At 33.5% G+C, this 20,379-nt stretch overlaps 2 protein-coding genes and 1 non-coding gene across 5 annotated transcripts; 2 read left to right on the top strand and 1 right to left on the bottom strand.

Annotated features, from left to right (window-relative positions):
• Nucleotides 1-1,882: 1,882 nt before the first annotated feature.
• On the top strand, nucleotides 1,883-2,599 carry LOC133292329 (putative F-box protein At1g67623). Its single transcript, XM_061490740.1, has one exon. It carries the CDS (start codon nucleotides 1,883-1,885, stop codon nucleotides 2,597-2,599), a length of 717 nt encoding a protein of 238 aa, XP_061346724.1.
• Nucleotides 2,600-4,588: 1,989 nt separating this feature from the next.
• Nucleotides 4,589-4,662, top strand: TRNAV-AAC (transfer RNA valine (anticodon AAC)). The gene has a single exon. It is a non-coding gene; the product is annotated as a tRNA-Val (tRNA).
• A 313-nt stretch (nucleotides 4,663-4,975) lies between these two features.
• On the bottom strand, nucleotides 4,976-8,098 carry LOC133293294 (growth-regulating factor 9-like). Of its 3 annotated transcripts, none has more exons than XM_061491841.1 (4): nucleotides 7,943-8,098; nucleotides 7,495-7,785; nucleotides 6,341-6,925; nucleotides 4,976-5,430 (listed from the first exon to the last, which is right to left on the bottom strand). In XM_061491841.1, exons 1-4 carry the CDS (start codon nucleotides 7,989-7,991, stop codon nucleotides 5,021-5,023), a joined length of 1,335 nt encoding a protein of 444 aa, XP_061347825.1. In that variant the 5' UTR covers nucleotides 7,992-8,098; the 3' UTR covers nucleotides 4,976-5,020. The 3 variants fall into 3 exon arrangements, with proteins under 3 accessions (XP_061347825.1, XP_061347831.1, XP_061347838.1); XM_061491847.1 differs by having other exon boundaries at nucleotides 6,350-6,925; XM_061491854.1 differs by having other exon boundaries at nucleotides 7,495-8,060.
• Between the last annotated feature and the right edge of the window lie 12,281 nt (nucleotides 8,099-20,379).

Raw genomic sequence — 20,379 nt, 5'->3', positions numbered from 1 at the left:
TCAAGTAAAGCATGTAAGAGCTTAAAAAAAACTCCTCTTAGAAGCTTCTAGCTTTCAGTTTTTTTCTTCGTTATAAAAAAATAACTTTTCATTTTAAGAGTTTTTTCTAAAATCTGTTGTGCCTAATTTATGTTTATAAATAATATCTTACATAAAAAAAAAATTATTCAAACAAGCACTAAGTTATAAGGAAATTCTTCATGTTGAGGACGGGGATTGATTATGTATATCAGCATGTATTCATGGACAAGCTTGGGTTGGTGCTACTGTCATTGTTTACTGGTAAGAGAAAATCATCATTCTTGAAACATTGTACAGAGTGAAAACTTGGAGATTTTGTACCATGAAGAATAGTGCTTTGAAGGGAGAGCTAAGTGGGGCTTTTCAGTTTGTCTACCAGTGTGTGTATTTCATAATAGGGTTTTATTAATCTCCTTTCACATAAGATAGTTATCTTACGTGGTAGACAGAAAATGAGTGGGTCCCACCATTACAAGAAAAAATAAAAAGAAAAAACAAAGTGGGGTACGAAAATCGAAGTGAGAGAAAATGAGATAAGTTACCTCATGTAAAAGAAGAGTAATATTTCCCTTGTAATAATGTATCTACTTCTCCAACCGTTTGACCAAGGGAGTTTCTTTTTTCTAAATTATTAATCTAGTTGTTCCTGCTGATGAGATAAAATTTTCCTTCATTAGTAAATTCCCCTGTTTTTATTTACAAAAAAAAAAAAAAAAAAAAAATTCCCCTGTTGTTGATATGGTTTATTTTAAGTTGATTTATTCGCCGTATCATTGATTAATCACGTGGGATTCTTTCTTAGATTTCGATCTTAAGGTAGTATCTATTTATTAATTTGTTTTGTATTTTAAATAATATAAAATACAAAAAAAAATATTTATTTAAAATATTTTTCTTAATAATTTATTAAAATATGTCATGTGATTGGAAAAAAAAATTATATATATATATATATATTTCTTTTAGAGCAACTACAAAAAACAAATATCTGTAGCAGAGAAAAAAATTGGGACTATTAGTGTATGATCAGTCACCCTTATTAGTGTAATTGTAAAAAAAAAATTGTAAACAAATCTTTTCATATATATATATATATATATATATATATATATATATATATATATATATATATATATATTGGTTTTTGCACCTTCCGAGGAAAAGATACATTTGACAAATAAAATTTGGGTAAGTAAGAGGTTAATAACAAAAATTGCATGATAAGATTATAAATGAATTTAATTTTAATGAAATGTCATTATAAATTTTTTTTACACATTTATTTAATTTTATGTTGGCATATCCCTTTATTAAATTTAACTTTATTAATAACTATATAGATTATCTCTATTAAATTCCATCTTGCATATTACTTGAGATAAATTCTCAACTATAGTTGACTCTATTTAATAATTTTCTTATTTTTCTGATCATTCAACTTTTACCGTATTTCTCCGAATTAAAAGGAAAGAACAAATTCAGGGTGAAAGGCAAAACCCCATTTAACACAAGGATGGAACAGACACACCACACAGCTGTTACTGCAGTAATAAGTAATTGATTAGGGATTCAAGAATAGAAAAAGAAAAAATTGTTTATAAATATGATAAAAAATCGGGAATTGAAAACAAATAATAAAACCTAAAAATTAATTTTAAAAAATCATGTAAGATATACTAAGATATAATTAAGATATTATATAATATTTTCTATACTTCAACCGACTTATGTCAATTTATATACACGAGGAAGTCTCTTGTTCCTATTGTCTTTGATGAAACCTTCACTTTACATAAGTCTAAACCTTCTGTCATAGTAAGGATTCTAAAGTTATTATTGTCAAGTTTTCAACCTTAAAACAATGGCTGTTTTAAGAGTAAAGCAGGGAAGGATTAAGAAGAAGAAACATGAGTCCCTCAAAGTTCTTCCAAAAGATTTAGTAGTGGAGATTTTTGCAAAGGTGGCATCTCATTCGATTGCTGACATCTGCAAGGTCAAACTATGTTGTAAAGAATTTCTTCATGCTGCAGAGGATAATTACGTGTATCAACATGCATCCATGGATAAGTTTGCATTGGTGCCACTGCAATGGTTTACCCAAGAAAAAGAATCATCATTCTTGAATCGTTGCAGGGAGAGTGGTAACTTGGAGATTTTGTACCGGGAAGGAATGGTACAATACTTCAGTTCTTTGATGGTAAAGTTGGGTCTTGAAAATTTGAAAAACGCAGCATTGAAGGGTCATGATGAAGCCAAATATGTTTATTGTATGCTTTTGATGTGCGGTGAAGATCAAGAACAAAGAAACTTGGGATTTGATCTTTTTCGTTCTTTGAAAACATCCACCTATGTTAGAAGATGCAGAGAGAGGGTGAAATCTTTTATCAATAGCATGTGGATGAATAATCCAGTGGCTCGAAATCATCACTTATCTTTATGTCATTCTAGCACATGTAAACTGCAAAAGCTATCAAAAAGATTGTCGTCATGGGTTGAGGACGAAGATGATGGTATCACATGTGAATATTGCAACGGGGATTATGAACTGAATATATTTTGTAATATGTTTAGGGTCTAATTTTATCACCTTCTGTTGTTTGAAGTTTTTTTTTTTCTTCATATTCGGATTCAGTGTCCTTGGAATTGTGGCTATAGAAACTCAAAAAACAGAAAGAAGAACATGGTAGTCTATCAACTTTTCCAGAAAAACCATTGTTTCTTTTTCTTTTTCTTTTTCGAATTTATCAATTGCTCCTGCTGATAACTGAGGTAACCCAACGAAGAAGATGTCTAAATTTTCTATTTCTGCATCATTAAACTCTTCATTCTTTAAAAAGAAAGAAAAAAAGAAAAGAAAAGAAACTCGCTTATTCTCGATATTGTGTACTTTAATTTATTTATGACAATCACATTGATTAATCATGTGGGATTCTTTCTTTGAATTAAATCTTAAGACTATTTTTTGGGGATTTCAAATCTCTTAAATTATTGTCATTTATTAACTTGTTTTGTCATTTATTAACTTAGGTTTGATGTTTGTCATTTTAAATGATATAAGTTATGTCATTTTAAGAGAGAGATAGACACAGAAAAATAAAAATCATGGGAGACAGAAAGTGAGTGATTTTTTTTTAATTTAAGAATAATCGATATCACTTCTGCTTCTATTGTAACAACAAATTACCCAGGAATATTCACCTGTTGTCCATCGACTACGCCTTTCGGCCTGATCTTAGGCCCTGACTCACCCTCCGTGGACGAACCTTGCGGAGGAACCCTTTAAATAAAAAAAAATTTGTGCCTGTCTCTCTCTTAAGAGGACAGAGTGTTATGTTATTTAAAATAACAAATAATTTTCCCATTTAACTTATTGTGCACTTTAATTGATTTATGACAGTCACATTGATTAATCGTGCGGGACTCTTTAATTGATTTATGACAGTCACATATTGATTAATCATGCGGGACTCTTTCTTTGATTTATTAATCCTCTTATTGTCACTGATCTTTTACTTGAAAGTTGGAGTCTTCAGTTTCAATGACTATGTTTAACAACCACTCTTTTATGTGGCTTCCCTTCTGATTTACTTCCTTTCTATGAAGTTTAGCTAATAACTCATGTTCCTAAATCTTTGTACATTTTCTAAGTATGCAAGCCTACTGGATGCGAACAAACGCATAGCACCTTAAAACTTCAAGAACGAGCACGAAGTTGTTTTCGGTGAGGAATGAAACGAACTTGGAAGGAGAGGACAATCCTCGTTTTTGCTCGCTTTAAAAATTGATCTAAACGACATCAGACTTTAAGCATAGTTTAACTAGACTTGCTCATTTGATCCCTTTAACACCAAGAATGCGCAAATTTACTTCCAAATAAATTTCATAACAGTCAAATTTCTAAATTCTTTTATTAAAAAAGTCATATCCCTGCAATAATTTGTCATCCAATTACTGAATAATACTGTTGAGATATATAGTCCCACATTGGTTGTATGTGCAACTAATGTGGAGTTTATAAGGCCTTGGACACTCCCATCCTTTGAGCTAGCTTTTAGGGTGGTGTATCCCAAGGTTCTTTACATGGTATCAAAGCCTCGCCGCCGCCTCCCATTTTCTCTTGTGATATTTCTTAGCACAGTTAGGCTGAACCTGTTGCATTGTCCACTCTTCAAGCCCAATGGGCTCTCGTGTGAGGGGGCGTGTTGAGATATATAGTCTCACATTGGTTGTATGTGCAACTAATGTGAAGTTTATAAGGCCTTAGGCACTCCCACCCTTTGAGCTAGCTTTTCGGGTGGTGTATCCCAATGTTCTTTACAAATACAACCAGTAATTTATATACATAACACTTTACTAATTTATATCCTAATAACATACACTTAGTAAAATCAAGAGTAAATATCTTTTTGGATTCTCAACAAAAAAATACAAAATCCATTGTATCCTTTAGAAAATAAAAAAAAAAAAAATCAGACTTGTGAACTTGCTGCTATCTTGCATATTTTATTTATCTAGAAAGATAATTTGCTTAAAACTGGAAAAAAGAAATCGACAAAATGTACCAAATGGTGTCGTGGTGTAGTTGGTTATCACGTCAGTCTAACACACTGAAGGTCTCCGGTTCGAGTCCGGGCGACGCCAAATTCATTATTTTTGCACTTCTACTTTAAATAAATAGATGCAAAATATGCTCTGGCATGAAGGTAATTCATGAAGTAAATGATAAATTCTAGTGCACATCATCACAGTCCTAAATCTACAAACATTATTATTACATAAATGAATAAAACTTCTAATTTAAGTTTTTATTGTTCCAAACAATAAATAATAGATGGATGAAAATGTTGATTGACTTAATTCAAAATATTAGTTGAAGTGAGATATTTAATTCGTCAGATACTATGAGACAATGTAATAAAAAGACTTCATTAATTTTTTCTTAATGAGAGATCATTGTTCACTACACACAAAACAGGTTTTTGAGAAACGAAACCTCTTCTTAGAAAGAAGAATAGCTACACTCATTCATGGTGTCAGTGATGGTGGTATCAGTGTCACTGCTGCTAGGACTTTTCTCATTACATTGGATGAATGGTGCACTTGCTGGTACTGACATGGAAAGATTTGTATTTGGAATTTTACAATATGCTTGCTGAATGTTGGTTGTGGCTACTGTAGAGTAAGGTAACCTAGCAATGGTAACAGTAGAAGTAGCAGTAGTAGTAGTAGCTGGTTCATGGTTTGTGAAACGCTTTTTAGCACCTCTATGCATATGTGTGGCACAATACTTTTGACCAGGAAGAACAGCACTCTTGCACCGCCACTTCTTACCATCTGTTCTACGGCACCTACCAGGTTCAGGTTCTATACTGTTTCTGTCATTGAGGTATGGATGATTGCAACCAGAAACTGAAATGACAGATAAAAAAGAAACAAAGAAACCTCTATCAGCTTTCTCATGAAAAGTTTACCCTCAAAGTTTCGGATAACATTAACATGCAAATATAAGGGTTTTTGAAAACTCAAATATTTTGCAAAAATAATGCGATGGAAACAATTAGGGGGGTGTGCGAGTACAAATTGTGCATGGGGTGATGCACAACTTGCAATGCGCGATACATGGCAAGCACGCGCTGGCTTTTGCACAAGTCGTGCATCATCCCATACATGTCTTCAATGCACGCACACACCCCAAGAGTGTCTCGCTCTATTATTTTGGCAAAAATGTTTGGCTTTTCAATCAATGAGCAAAAATGTTTCCCTTTTCACATTAAATGGGTCAAAAGGCCAAATATAAGAGATGCAGAAACTCATGATTTTTCTGAAATGAGAGATGCAATTTTAGAATTAGTTGCAGAAAGTACAGATCCAGGGAAATGCTGAAATTTAACATGGATAGGGATGGCAAGGATTAAGCTTTTTTCCATCACAATCAGAAAGTACAAAATGATTAGAGTGCACTTAACGGGAGAACCAATGACATATGAGATTCTGAAGTTTGAATTAAACCCCACAGAATATACATGACAGCAAACAAGACGGAACATACCAAGTTGCTATTGATTTTCCGTAGTGTTTGTAAGATCGGGTGGGACCATTGGAAAAATAATAAGAAACATTTGAGGAACATGGGGCTTCATGAATATATGATACATGATGTGCTAGAGTCATGTAGCTGACCCCACTTAATGGGAAAGGATTGACTGTTTTAGAGTTTGTTGTTTTGGTTGAGTTGGGGAGGAGGGGGGGGATCAGTCTATAATCCTCAATTCCTATAATAAATATTTATCCAATAACATAGAAAACTAAGGAACCTCACCATTATTACCTTGAAGAACACTCTTCGGGGAGAAGCCAAATCCAGTAGAGATGCCATTACTATCATAAATAATGCTTCCTTTCCCACCACTTCTAATACTGATGTTGTTGCTGATACAGCTCTTGGTCTGGTTATCTTTCTTGCATATATCTAAGCAACTTCTGTTATCTGAAGCAACGTATGCCATGCTAGCAACAGTGGAGCCAGAAAAACCTGTGATATTTTTTGATCTATTATCATTAGCTGAAGAGGTATTGACAATACAGAGGCTCCTTGATGGGGCACACGAAGATGTGCCACTAGGTTGAATGGCCAAAAGGTTTGGATTTGAAACTGCAGATTCTGTGTGTGATGCTACTTTGGTATGTAACTTGCCAGAAGGTTTTGTTATCAAAGGAGAGTTAACTTGAGATGTTTCCACAGGCTTTCTTGAACGATTACGACCTCTATGCATGTGTCTTTCACAGTATTTCTGATCAGGTACTACCTTCTTACCACACCTCCATTTCTTACCATCAGTTCTTCTACACCTATATGGTTCTGGATCCACCATACTCCCATAATCAAAACCAAAGCGAGTATATTCTGTAACATAAACAAATGAACAAAAAACAAAAAACCCATCATTATCTTACAATCACATAAACAACTGACATTATTAACATCAAAAAAATTTGAAATTCTGCTTACCTTTTAAAATATCAAAATCACAAAATAGAGCCTTACACTAATTAAATCCACAGGTAAAACAAAATTTAGCCAATAATTAAGTCCAGAAGAAACAGGTAATACATTCCAAGACTGAATCAAACATGACACTGGCTCTTCCACTAATAAACAACAACCCAACTCAAAGAAAAAAATGGAACTATATATACACACACCAAAGTGATTAATTTACAATTGTATAAGAATAACAAGTTAGTCACACCCATCCAATCTTAGTCATTAATCCCATTTACATCTATGTGAACAAGTGTTCACATGACTAATAAATTAAAGCAAATTCTAACACCTCAATCTTAATCACTCACCCCACTTGCATACAATTTCTCACATAACTTATAAATTAAAGCTATTAAATACAAAAGGAATCAACTTGGGTGTAACTCTTGTTATTATTGAAAAGGGGATGATGAGAAGTTTTTACAAACCTGACATATTGGTTGGGAATTGAACAAGGTGATGAGGAAGAGGAAGGTTATAGGCAAAGTGGTTAAAGATGAGAACTTGATGGTCAAGCTCACGCTTCTGAGCCTCTGTGAAGAGACAACACTTGTTGGGGCATGCAGAAATAGCAGCAACCCCAATATCAAGTTCAACAGGGGAAGAGTTCTTCTCTTCCTTAACCATAACAACCCTTTTCTTCTCTTCTTCATCAACATCGCCACCTTTCATCGTGTGTCCCATGTCAATCTTCTTCTGGGGTCCACCACTTCCTTCCCCTCAAAAAAAGAAAAAAAGAAAAAAAAAGACACACAAACCACAAAGTAAATATAAGAATAATAAGAAGATAAAGAGATAAAAAGAGAGAGAGAGAGTAAAAAAGGTAGAAATGATGAAACATGTAATGGGTAAAAGAGAAGAGAGTGGAAGAGAAACCAGAAGTGTTGTGTGAAGAGGGAACAATACGAAGAGGCTTAGCTTCCATTGTCACATTCACATGAGCTTTTTCTTTTTCCTAGTGGTGTCTGATAGTGAACTAAGAAAAATTGCTTCTTTTTTGTTAATCTTCGGTGTAAATAAAAAAATGAAACTTCAAATGCTAGTGTGAGGAAAGTGAAGAGAGAGAAAAAAATAAAGAAGATAAGAGAGAGAGAGAGAAAGAGAGAGAGAGTGACTAAAGCCGTGGCAGAGGTTTCTGACAAACATCTTATTACGTTGAAAGCGTTTGCAGCAGTCACATTCAGACAAACAAAGATGATGAAGTTTACATTACACTGAACTGTTCTAACATTGTTGGGCGCGTGAAAACCACGCTCACGTGGTTGGTCTCCTTTCCTTTGTTAAGGTTGCATATCAAAATGCTATCAAATAGTTTTAGGGCAATACTTTTCTCATTGGAGAGGAGAAGATCTCTTACACTGGGGTCCACATAAAAAAAAAAAAATAAAGAAAACAAAAAAATTATTGCACGTAAAATGAATTCTCACTAACATGAGAAGAGAGCTCCCCTACAACATAAGAATTCTTTTTTCCATAGTTTTAGTGCGTATTTGCTACATTTTTTTATTTTAGAAATAGGGTAATATTACTCTTATGTAACATGAGAGTAGTTATCTCATATTACAGAGAGAATCCAAGTAGGGCCCGCTATTTAAAAGTAAAAAAAAAAAAAAAAGGAGCACAATTTTTGAAGTGAGAGAAAAATAGATAACTACCTCATGTAAAATGAGAGTAGTATTTCCCTTAGAAATAATACTTATTTTTAAAAAATATTTTTTAGAATTGTTTTTGAAACGTATTCTTATATCAAGTTTAAATTATAATTAAAAAAAAAGAAAAGTTCATCAATGCTCCCGCGGTTTATGTCAGAATCACTTATATATCTAAGGTTTGAAAAAGTTTATGCTTTTTATCACATATGCCTATGTGATTTTTTATTTTTTACAAAGCATAGGAGCATATGTGATAAAAAAATCACAGAGATATAGATAATTCTAAATCAAATTGATGAACTTTTTCTGTAAAAAAATGTAAATTGGGTTTTTTTAATAAATAAGAATGTGAGTGAAGTGAATAAAATTTGAGAAAAACATTAGTCCTTTTTACGGATAGTTATTTTAGTTAAAATAATTATTTTTTATTTAATATTTAAATTATCTGATTTTTTCTCATCATTGTGTAAATCTCTCACTATAAAATAGTATATTTTTTATAAAATGATACAATTCTATATAGGACAAATATTAATTCCATAAAATTTACCTAAATGTTATTCAAAGGTTAAAATTGATTTTAGATAAATTTTATGAACTATATTACAGGTCCTTTTAATTCGTTGTTAATTATAAAAATATTATATACATATTCTTTTTGTTTTTTTAGATATATTTTTATGGGAAAAGTGTTATGACATAACACTCTGTCCTTTTAAGAGAGAGACAGACACAGAAAAAAAATTATTTAAATTTTAAATTAAAAAAAAACCATACGCTTTCTCTCTCATGATTTTCATTTTTCAGTGTCTGTCTCTCTTAAAATGGTATAACTTATATCATTTAAAATGACTAAACCCTATTTTTATTAGGGGTGGCAATACAGGTATTGACCCGCGGGTTGACCCGTGACCCGACCCGCCAAATCACGTGTCGTGTCAACCCGCGGGTCAGGGCGGGTCGTGTCAGGGTTGTGTAAATGTGACCTGTTTTTTTTCGTGTCGGGTCACGTGTCAATCCGCGGGTTCGCGTGTCAACCCGCACAGTGTCATTTTTTATTTTTTAATTAAATATTTTATTATATTAGTTTTTATTCATTTATATATTGATATATATAGTCATTGTTTAGTATAGAAAAGAATAGAAGGAACTAAAAATCTCAAAAAACAGAAGCTAATCTTTTTTTATTTTTATTTTTATTTTTTATTTTTTAATTTATTTATTTTTCAAAAAATCCCACTTTTTTTTTAAATTTTAAATTTTACGGGTCGTGTCGTGTCGACCCGTGACCCGCAATGGGTCGTGTCAGGGTTTGTGTTTTACAACCTGTTTACAAAACGGGTCGTGTCAGGGTCGTGTCAAATAGTGTACGGGTCAAAAACGTGTCGTGTCGTGTCGTGTCGGGTTGACCCGTATTCTCACCCCTAATTTTTATTACTTGGTCATGTTTCACATTTATTTTGAATAATTTCATATTATTTTTTACTTGACTTAATAATAGAATATTGAAAAAATTGAAAAGCGAATATTAATAATTTTTCTCTTTATGTATTATTTTATTGTTCTCGTACTATCCATTATAAAATTACAATTATTTTTTACTTTTTTTAAATTTTAAAGTGTGACAAGATATTGATTTCCAAAAAAAAAAAAAAAAAAAAGTGTGACAAGATATTACGAAGACGGAACTTTCTAACATGTTCGTTTGAGAGTGAGTAACCTGTGGTTGGGGTGAGTGAGGTGCACGCGCATCCGGTTTCTCCTCTGTTTCTGGTAACTGCGATGATGGGGATGACATATCATAGTGATTTCCGTTGAGGTGTTGATGTGTGGGCCCGCAATTCATGAACAATCTCGCCTCCGTGGTGGGACCCACTTTTGCATGTCCGGTGACACATGGTCTTTTGCTTCACTCGAACAGTGTCCTCTTTTTACGTTTTCTTTTGTCTCTGCTTTCTTCCTTGGTTTCACTACCCAAGCCCATTAGCAATATTTTGCTCTCTTACGTCAAGCCCACACTGGCCTCACCCAAAAGAAGCCCACATGGGCAGTGCCCATGCCCATTTTCTTTCCTTCTTATATATATATTTTTTTAGTAAGCCCTTCTCATATTTTTAGGTTGGGAAGCCATATGGTGAAGTTCTCGTTATTAATTAAAGTATTTAATATTTTTTATATTGTACGAGATAAAATTATTTTCTACATATATATAAGGGAAAACTTCAAAAAACCCCTTACAAATTTTTTTCAAAATCACTTAACCTCCTCCTCGAAATTTTTAATCATTTACCCCCTACTTAAAATTTTGTTATCACTTATCCCCTAATTTGATTTTTCATCTAAAATTTTGTTAAATTTTTTAAAAGGTACCAAAATTACCCTTAATAGAAAAAAGAAAAACATAATTTCCTCCCAAACTACTTTGTAACTAGTTTAATATGTCTTTTTAATTTAAGGGATGATTGCTTAATTTTAAGTTTGAAAAACAATTGTTATAAATTTACGTTTAAAATATTCATATATACGAAACAAGTAGGATGCTGTTTTTTATATTTTAATTCCTGCAGAGAAAGTTTGGATTTTTTACTGTAAAACCCACAAGGTATGTTGCGAAAGTTGAGTACTATCATAGAGTTTGGCAAAAAAAACCTACTTCATTAACAAGCCTACTTTTATCAAAACCCATGAGGTCCAATGTATCTGTGAACAAAAATAGGAGATACAAAAATATGGACCAGGGTCGGTATATATGCAGAACACTTGCCCCACTCACACCATCTATTTAACTGATATATAGCGAAAAACTTATAATATAATTCACATTCTCAAAACAAAATTCACCAACAAATGCTAATATTGACATACAATGAGGCTTCCAAGTTCCAAGTCTTGTCTCGAAGAAAAAATCGTAATTATGGCAAGTTTTATATCAAATCAATCGTTATTATTATTATAACAAGGAGGTATTCTCACTTAGTCCCTTTAAATCACCTTGCGGTTCAAGAATTAGCTATGATAAAACATAAAGTTTTACAATTGGTACCTTTTAAAAAATTATGTTTCTGAGGAAATTATGTTTTTCTTTTTTCTATTAAGGGTAATTTTGGTACCTTTTAAAAAATTTAAAAAAAAATTGGATGAAAAATCAAATTAAGGGGGGTAAGTGATAAAAAAAAATTGAGTAGGGAGGTAAATAATTAAAAAATTTGGGGATGGGGTTAAGTGATTTTGAGAAAACTTGTATGGGGGTTTTTGATCTTTTCCCTATATATAAAAAGTATGTAAAATTCATATCTTCTTTTTTTCTCTCTTTTGTCACACGGCCCCACACACTTTTATATATGTATAAGAGATAATTTTATCTCCTACAATATGAGAAACATCAAACCCTTAATTAAATTTCATGGAATACTATTTTCTTAACAATTGTTATGAATGAGTTTTTAGAATTTGTTTGCGAGCTGGAATACAATGATTTCTCATCGAATACATTTTTATGGTAGATATGTTGTGCGGGCCAAGGAAGGGAAAAAGAAGTCGTCAAAAGATGCTTCTGGTTCTGGTTATGGAAAATTAATTCCATGGGCGCCCTTTCTCTCCTCCTTCTTCCTCTCTCCTCTCATTTCTCTCTCTGTGGGGGTGCATGGCTCCTGAACCACTACAATTTGCTCCTGATTATGGTAAAACTGCACATTCTTCTGGAACCTCACATTGGTGAATGCAGCAGGCCTGATCATTTTGTTTTGGCAATCTTATTCTTACAAGTAGACCAGCCAAGTGAGCATTTTTTTTAGGGAAAAATAACTCTATATAGAGTGTTTTTCTTTCTTGTAAACCCATCAATATAGAGATCGCGTATTGTAAGAAACATTGAGCTTGTGTATGTTGAGTATGACTCTTAGTATATAGAGATCTCGTATTGTTGTGGGTCTCAAATTTACTTTTCTCATGAAAGCCTAGTTTATTTAATAGTTTGGGACTAAACCCATGAATAGTTCGTGGCCAAGAATTTTTAAATCTATTTATATTTTCTTATAAATAAGAACATTAGTCATAATGAGAAACTTATTGGATGTAATTCTAGGGGTGAACTCAAGGTAAACTCTGTACACTATTTTTCTCACCCTTTTCTCTTTCTATTTTTGATTGTTAGTGTGATTGCTTTCATCCTTACAATTTATACTTTTCTCACCAGCTTGCTATACCAGTTCAACTAGAAATTAAATTATCGACTGGTCCGCTCCAATCAAATTACTAGTTGAAAAATGAATCAATCAATTTTTGAAGATAATTGCTACATGGAATCCAATCCCTAGTCTAACAAAAAAATACATGTAACATTAATTATCAAACTGCAATTGTATACTTGTCAATATTATTGTATTACATTAATATTATATATATGTATATATTGTTGGAATTTTCAATTCCTATAAACCTTATGGTGATAACTATCACCTACAAGCCAAGATTCATCATACCAAATCATAAAGAAATAAGAACATAAAGGTGGAGGCATACCTGTCTCCATTGCAGCGGAATAACTTTTATCTTGTCTCTTGGGGTTTGTAGTTTTCCTCAGTCAAATCACTCTAAAACCGAATTCCTTAGTGTGCCGTCTCTCTCTTGATGGGGAAGAGAAACTAGGGTTGTTCATTTTGACGTCTTGGGGACCATAACCCTTTATAGTGTTTTTATCTTTATTGTTGGGCCAATAAGCTCCCATTATACCTAGTTGGCCCTACACCGGTATCCACTCATTTAGCCCATACTCACTTAGGAATCTATTTGGGAATATTTACCTGATCACTTTAATTTACCCAATATATATAAATAGCACAATATAATTATTAATATAATATGTGACCCACAATAATTATTAGAAAATATAATTTTCTAACAATCTCCCACTTGGGCCACATATTAACTTGAGATAATTATATCATATATCTTTAGTGCGCAATTGTATGCTATTTTTCTTTAGATTCCTCCTTAGATACAATCTGGTCCACCTCCTATATCAATATGAGATCATGGCGGCTTTTGTCACTTTCAAGCGTAACTAAACCTTCCATGGTCATCGCACCAATATATTCAATGACATAGATCAAGTATGGATGAGTGGCATGGAAATTACATGCAATGTGATCTTACCATGCCTATTTCCAACTGGACCTACTTTAATCTTTATGAGATCAATCCTAAATTTTCTGCATACACAAAGCAGAAATACAAGCACAAAATTTAATACATTCAAAGGGAAAATAACATTGAATTCTTTATTCTGCAGAAAATTTAATCTTCATAGAACACTAACATAAAGAACTCCCACTAAACCGTAGTGTCATTGAACAAAACAACACCCATATGAGCAGTATGCTCGTGAAAGACCTTAGGCACTAAGCCTTTAGTAAGCGGATCCGCAAGCATGGAGTTCGTCCCTATGTGTTCTATGGAAATCTGACCACTCTGAACTCTTTCTTTAACAACCAAAAACTTTATATCGATGTGCTTCGATTTTGAAGAGCTTCTGTTGTTGTTGGAGTACAACACTGCTGACCTATTGTCACAATAAATCTTCAGTGACCTTTCAACACCACTCACTATATGCAGCCCTGTGACAAAGTTTCGCAGCCATACCCCATGGTTGGATGCCTCAAAACAAGCTACAAATTCAGCGGCCATAGTAGAGGAAGCTACGAGTGTCTGTTTAACACTCTTCCAAGAAATAGCTCCTCCAGCCAACATGTAGACATAACCTGACGTGGATCTTTTACTATCTTGGCATCCAGCAAAATTAGAGTCAGTATATCCGACGATCTCTAATTCATCTAACCTCCGATATGTAAGCATATAATCTTTAGTTCTCTTTAAATACCGTATAACCCTCTTGGCTGTTTTCCAATGATCCATTCCTGGATTGCTCAAGTATCTTCCTAACACTCCCACTATAAATGCTATATCAGGGCGAGTACAAACCTGGGCATACATAAGGCTTCCTACTGCCGAAGCATAAGGTACCTTTGTCATTTCTATCATCTCAAGCTTACCATTAGGGCATTGGGCGAGACTAAACTTGTCTCCCCTAGATATGGGCGTATCTCCTGACGTACAATCCTTCATGCCAAATCTATCCAAAATCTTTTCAATGTAGGCCTTTTGTAATAACCGTAGGATAACTTGAGCGCAATCTCGAAGTATCTGTATTCCTAAGACAAAATATGCATCACCAAGGTCCTTCATCTCAAAATCTTTAGTGAGAAGTTTCTTGGTTTCATGCAATAAGCCTATATCGCTACTGGAAAGTAAGATATCATCAACATATAGTATCAGGAATATGAATTTACTCCCACTGAACTTGTGATACACACAATCTTCCACTAAGCTCACCTCAAAACCATAGGAGATAATAACCTGATGAAATTTGTGGTACCATTGACGAGAAGCTTGCTTAAGGCCATAGATGGACTTTTTCAATTTGCAAATCATAGACTTTGAATCTCTCAATACAAAGTTTTCTGGTTGCACCATATAAATTGTCTCATCAACGTTGCCATTGAGAAACGTTGTCTTCACGTCCATCAGATGTAGCTCCAAATCCAAATGAGCCACAAGCGCCATTATTGTCCTAAACGAGTCCTTCGTAGAAACCGGAGAGAAAATCTCTTTATAGTCTATGCCTTCTTTCTGAGTGAAACCTCTAGCAACTAGACGTGCCTTATATCTTTCGATGTTGCCATTTGAATCCCTTTTGGTTTTAAATATCCATTTACAACAAATGGGTTTCGCACCTTTAGGCAACTCAATAAGATCCCAAACGTCGTTGTCTTTCATAGATTGCATCTCATCTTTCATGGCATCAATCCATTTATGAGCATTAGAGCTTTCTAAGACTTGTTGGAAGTTGATTGGATCATCTTCCTTCAAGCTTAAAATATTTTCATGCTCTTGAAGAAACACAATATAATCATCCGGAATTGCATTTCTCCTTTCCCTAGTGAATCTCCTTAATGGCACTTCTTGAGTTTGTTGAGTTTGTGGCATAGGGGGTGATTCATTATTGTCTTGACCCAAAACAATGTCAGGGACCAAAGCCTGTTCCATAACAATGTCATGAACAGGGACCTGATCATTAATTGCTTGTTCCGTAATTGCATCTTGAATGATGACAATATTAGGAAGAGAAATATTATTTTCTTCCTCATCAAAGACAACATTCCTTATTTTATCTTCCCCCCCAAACTCAACATCCTCGAGGAATCTGGCATTTCCCGTCTCAAAAAAAAGGATCTTGTAGTGGGATTATAAAACTTAAAGCCCCGAGAGCGTTCAACATATCCAACAAAATAGCAGCTGATTGTTCTTGAGTCCAACTTTCTTTCATTTGGCCTATAAGGCCTTGCTTTTGCTGGACAACCCCAAATGTGTAAATGCCTTATACTAGGTTTCTTTCCATTCCATAGCTCATAAGGGGTTTTTGTCACTGCTTTGCTGGGAACCCTATTAAGGATATAAACTGCAGTCTTTAGTGCTTCTCCCCAAAGTGATTCTGGCAATGAAGAATGACTAAGCATACTCCTCACCATGTCTTTAAGAGTCCGGTTTCGCCTTTCCGCAACACCATTCTTGCTAGGTTTACCTGGCATTGTGTATTGCGGGACGATTCCACACTCCTTTAGGAAGATCGCAAAGGGCCCTGGACGTTGTTCACCTGATCCATCAGATCTACCATTCACCACCACGATCAGATCTAATGGCCTTAATTTTCTTGCCTAACTGAAGTTCAACTTCAGCTTTAAATTCTTTGAACACATCCAATGATTGTGACTTCTCTCTAATCAAATATAAGTATCCAAATCTTGAATAGTCGTCTATGAATGTGATAAAGTATTGTTGACCATTCCAAGAGGCTATAGGAAATGGTCCACAAATATCCGTATGAATCAATTCTAAGACGTCTGAAGCTCTGTTGGAACCTATTTTCCTTATGTTTGTCTGTTTCCCCTTTATGCATTCAATGCACACCTCAAAATCATCCAGATCAAGGGGTTCAAGAATTCCATCAGTCACAAGCCTCTAAATTCTTTGTTTAGAGATATTACCTAAACGCTTGTGCCACAGAACCAGTACCAACAAACTAAAGTGAGAGTCATACCCTTCCTTTCGCGCCATGCCTTGTATTTGGAACACTCTTTCTTCATGTGTCCAGATTTCTTACAAAAGAAGCAAGTGAATTCCTGGTCCTGCTTCTTTTGCTTCTTTGGCAAAGCATCCGCATTATCCTTAGCTCTCTTTCTTTTCTTGTCTTGAGAGGTTGATGCCAAGTGAGCACTATCAGTCTTTTCTCGCTGTAACCTCTCTTCCTCTTGCACGCATTGAGAAATGAGCTCATTAAGAGTCCATTTTTTCTTTTGAGTGTTATAACTCACCACAAATTGACCGTATTGTGCAGGAAGAGAGATAATAACTAAGTACATGAGCAACTCAGAGGGTAGCTCTAACTTTAATGCCTTTAGTTTTCCAGCAAGATTAGACATTTCCATAATGTACTCCCTTATGTTTCCCTTTCCTTTATACCTCATGTTTATGAGTTTGGACAAGGTTTGACCAATTTCAGCCTTTTCATTTCGAGCAAAGTATTGCTCGAGTTCCTTAAGAAACAACTTGGCATTAGTAGTCTCAACAATCGAGCCCCAAAACGCCTCCGGAACGGAACGTTTCATGATTATCAAACACATGCGATTTGAGCGTTCCCACTTCTCAATTTTATCCATGTTTGGATTTTCCTGAGTGGAAGTGAGTTTCTCAGTCCTTAGTGCATTGTCGAGATCCATGCAGTCGAGAACAATTTCCACATTCTCTTTCCACATCTTGAAATTTGCCCCATTAAGCATTGGAAGCATATTCATTTGAGCAACATAATTGGCAGCGGTAGCAGAAACTATACAGAGAACCAAAAAAGATAACATACTAATAACATGTCATATCATATATATTCATACACGATATAGACAAATAATCCGAAGTAAAATGAGTTTATTATAAGATACCTAGCACAACATTAATATTTAGTCTATGGACAAAAATATCAACTTGTAAGTGGTACTCTTAATGTAGTAATCAAACATTGACAATAAGTCCTGTCAAATCATAGCCTTCCTGTGGGCCGACTATGAATTACATGGAGAATTATTGATAATTGTCACATATTTATTACCACAAGTATGTTTGTTACTTGGCCAAATAATAACTTTTCTGTGGGCCGATCACTATTCGCATAAGCAATAAACACACACATGATCACACAACATATGTTATTTGGCCAAACAATAACCTTCCTGTGGGCCGATTAATATTTGCATAAATAGAATATATTAATATGACCAACCTATTTGAAATCAAATTAACCTTTTCTAAATTTGGCCACTATGGCGGCTAACAAATCTATCATATTTAATTTCAAATAGAAACCTTTAGGGATAATAAACCCATTTAAAACCAAAATAACAACAATAAAGAAAACTATTCTTTATCAATCCTCAATGTATATACATACATACTTTATCCTTATACCATTAACAATAATTACCTATTCATTATAAGGCTTAAAAAATGATGCACAAACAACGCACATGTAAGCCTTTTCAAATGAAAGCTTGAAAATGATGCATAATATCCACACACAAAAATTATATTTAGCTTTTAACAAAGAATATCAAATATAAGGAAAACCCCAAAACCAAAGACCTTAAACATTTGATTTCTTTCAAACCGTAAGTCCAAAATTTTCTAAGAGAATTCATTGTTTATTCCAAAAATTCAAACAACAAAACCTCATCGATTATAAAGCCAAAATTCTTCCAAACATTCCATCTATTCACAGATTCAAAATTTAAATAATAAACCCTTATTAAACTGTGAATCCTAGTTTTTTTCTAAAAAATGTAGCTTTTGTTCCAAAACCAAAAAATCACCGTCAGTGAACAAAAATAACACTACATAGCTAATACAAAATACATAAGATGGAACCCACGTTCAAAAAATAATAAAATTTATGCCAAAAGACAATAAAGCAAAACTTTTCATGATTAATCATATATAAAAATCACAAAACTTAATTCCCTTATAATTCAATATGATAATGGCTCTGATACCAATTGTTGGAATTTTTAATTCCTATAAACCTTATGGTGATAACTATCACCTACAAGCCAAGATCCATCATACCAAATCATAAAGAAATAAGAACATAAAGGTGGAGGCATACCTGTCTCCATTGCAGCGGAATAACATTTATCTTGTCTCTTGGGGTTTGTAGTCTTCCTCAGTCAAATCACCCTAAAACCGAATTCCTTAGTGTGCTGTCTCTCTCTTGATGGGGAAGAGAAACTAGGATTGTTCATTTTGACGTCTTGGGGACCATAACCCTTTATAGTGTTTTTATCTTTATTGTTGGGCCAATAAGCTCCCATTATACCTAGTTGGCCCAACACCGGTATCCACTTATTCAGTCCATACTCACTTAGGAATCTATTTGGGAATATTTACCTGATCACTTTAATTTACCCAATATATATAAATAGCACAATATAATTATTAATATAATATGTGACCCACAATAATTATTAGAAAATATAATTTTCTAACATATATGGCTCGAGTTTTTTTACCGAACAATAATAATATTTAGTGCTTATTCGGTCTTATTTTTACCTTCTTTTCTATTTAAGGAAGAGATAACAATTATTAATCATTTGTTCAAGTTGTAAGGAAATTATTTCTCTTAATCAAAAATCTCAAATTCAAGCCTAAAAATGGAGAAAATAATATTAGGAGAGCTGCTTTATAAAGGGTAATTAATAAAGACTTTAATGTTTTCTAAAGTGAATGTAGATAAGTTATCTACATTCGCTCTTAAAACGACCGTCGTTTTGGATTGAAAAATTAAAAAATTATAAAAAAAAAGACTATTATAACCCTGAAATAAATTATAATTACAAAATACCTTGATTTCCGCCTCAAAACGACGTCGTTTTGGGTTCAATGTAAATAAGTTATCTACATTGACTATAGAAAAAGAGAACCTATTAATAAATCAGTGGATATATATAAAAAAAGAAAGAAAGAGAAATCAAACTAAATAATATTTTATAAAAACTGTTAAAGAAAACAGATTATTTTTTAAGAAGATAAAAAAAAAAACTTTCTATCTTTCAAACAAGAAGGAAGGAGAAGAAGAATTACAGAGGGAGAAGAGATAACTAAACTTTTGCATATCATTTTTTTCAACGAGATTTATAATTATAGCCCAAGAGTCCTAACCGAAATACAATCCAAAAGTATGTTCAAAATGTCTAGATAAGCCTAATCTAATGATTAAAGATACTCCTAAAAATAATTTGAAAAGTGACATCAAGCAAATCAAATTCAAACTAAGATAATCTAATCAATTAAGACAATGGTCTTCTTGAATTGGGCTCCTTAGTCTGTTATGCAGTCTCTCAAATACCCAGATTGTATGGGCTGACATTTGGGCCTTGTATATAATCTGGTTCTGCAACAATCTTGCTCCTCCTTCGAATTTCTCACAATATTGTCGCTCAATTTGTACTCTCCTCGTTTGTTTTATTTATGACATTAATGTTTTTTATGTCATAGAAG

Source organism: Gastrolobium bilobum, unplaced genomic scaffold (genome assembly GCF_033153095.1).
Source record: "Gastrolobium bilobum isolate Gb01-03AN ecotype WA unplaced genomic scaffold, APGP_CSIRO_Gbil_v1 utg909, whole genome shotgun sequence".
Classification (NCBI taxonomy): domain Eukaryota; kingdom Viridiplantae; phylum Streptophyta; class Magnoliopsida; order Fabales; family Fabaceae; genus Gastrolobium; species Gastrolobium bilobum.
Note: the sequence above shows the minus strand (reverse complement) of the source record. Positions and strands in the feature narration are given on the sequence as shown.

Coding starts and splice junctions, on each gene's coding strand:
- LOC133292329 (XM_061490740.1), top strand. CDS start 1,883: ATGGCTGTTTTAAGAGTAAAGCAGGGAAGGATTAAGAAGAAGAAACAT.
- LOC133293294 (XM_061491841.1), bottom strand. CDS start 7,991: ATGGAAGCTAAGCCTCTTCGTATTGTTCCCTCTTCACACAACACTTCT. Junction 7,786..7,942: donor CTCTTCACACAACACTTCTG/GTTTCTCTTCCA, acceptor TCTTTTTTTGAG/GGGAAGGAAGTGGTGGACCC. Junction 6,926..7,494: donor ATTCCCAACCAATATGTCAG/GTTTGTAAAAAC, acceptor TTTATGTTACAG/AATATACTCGCTTTGGTTTT.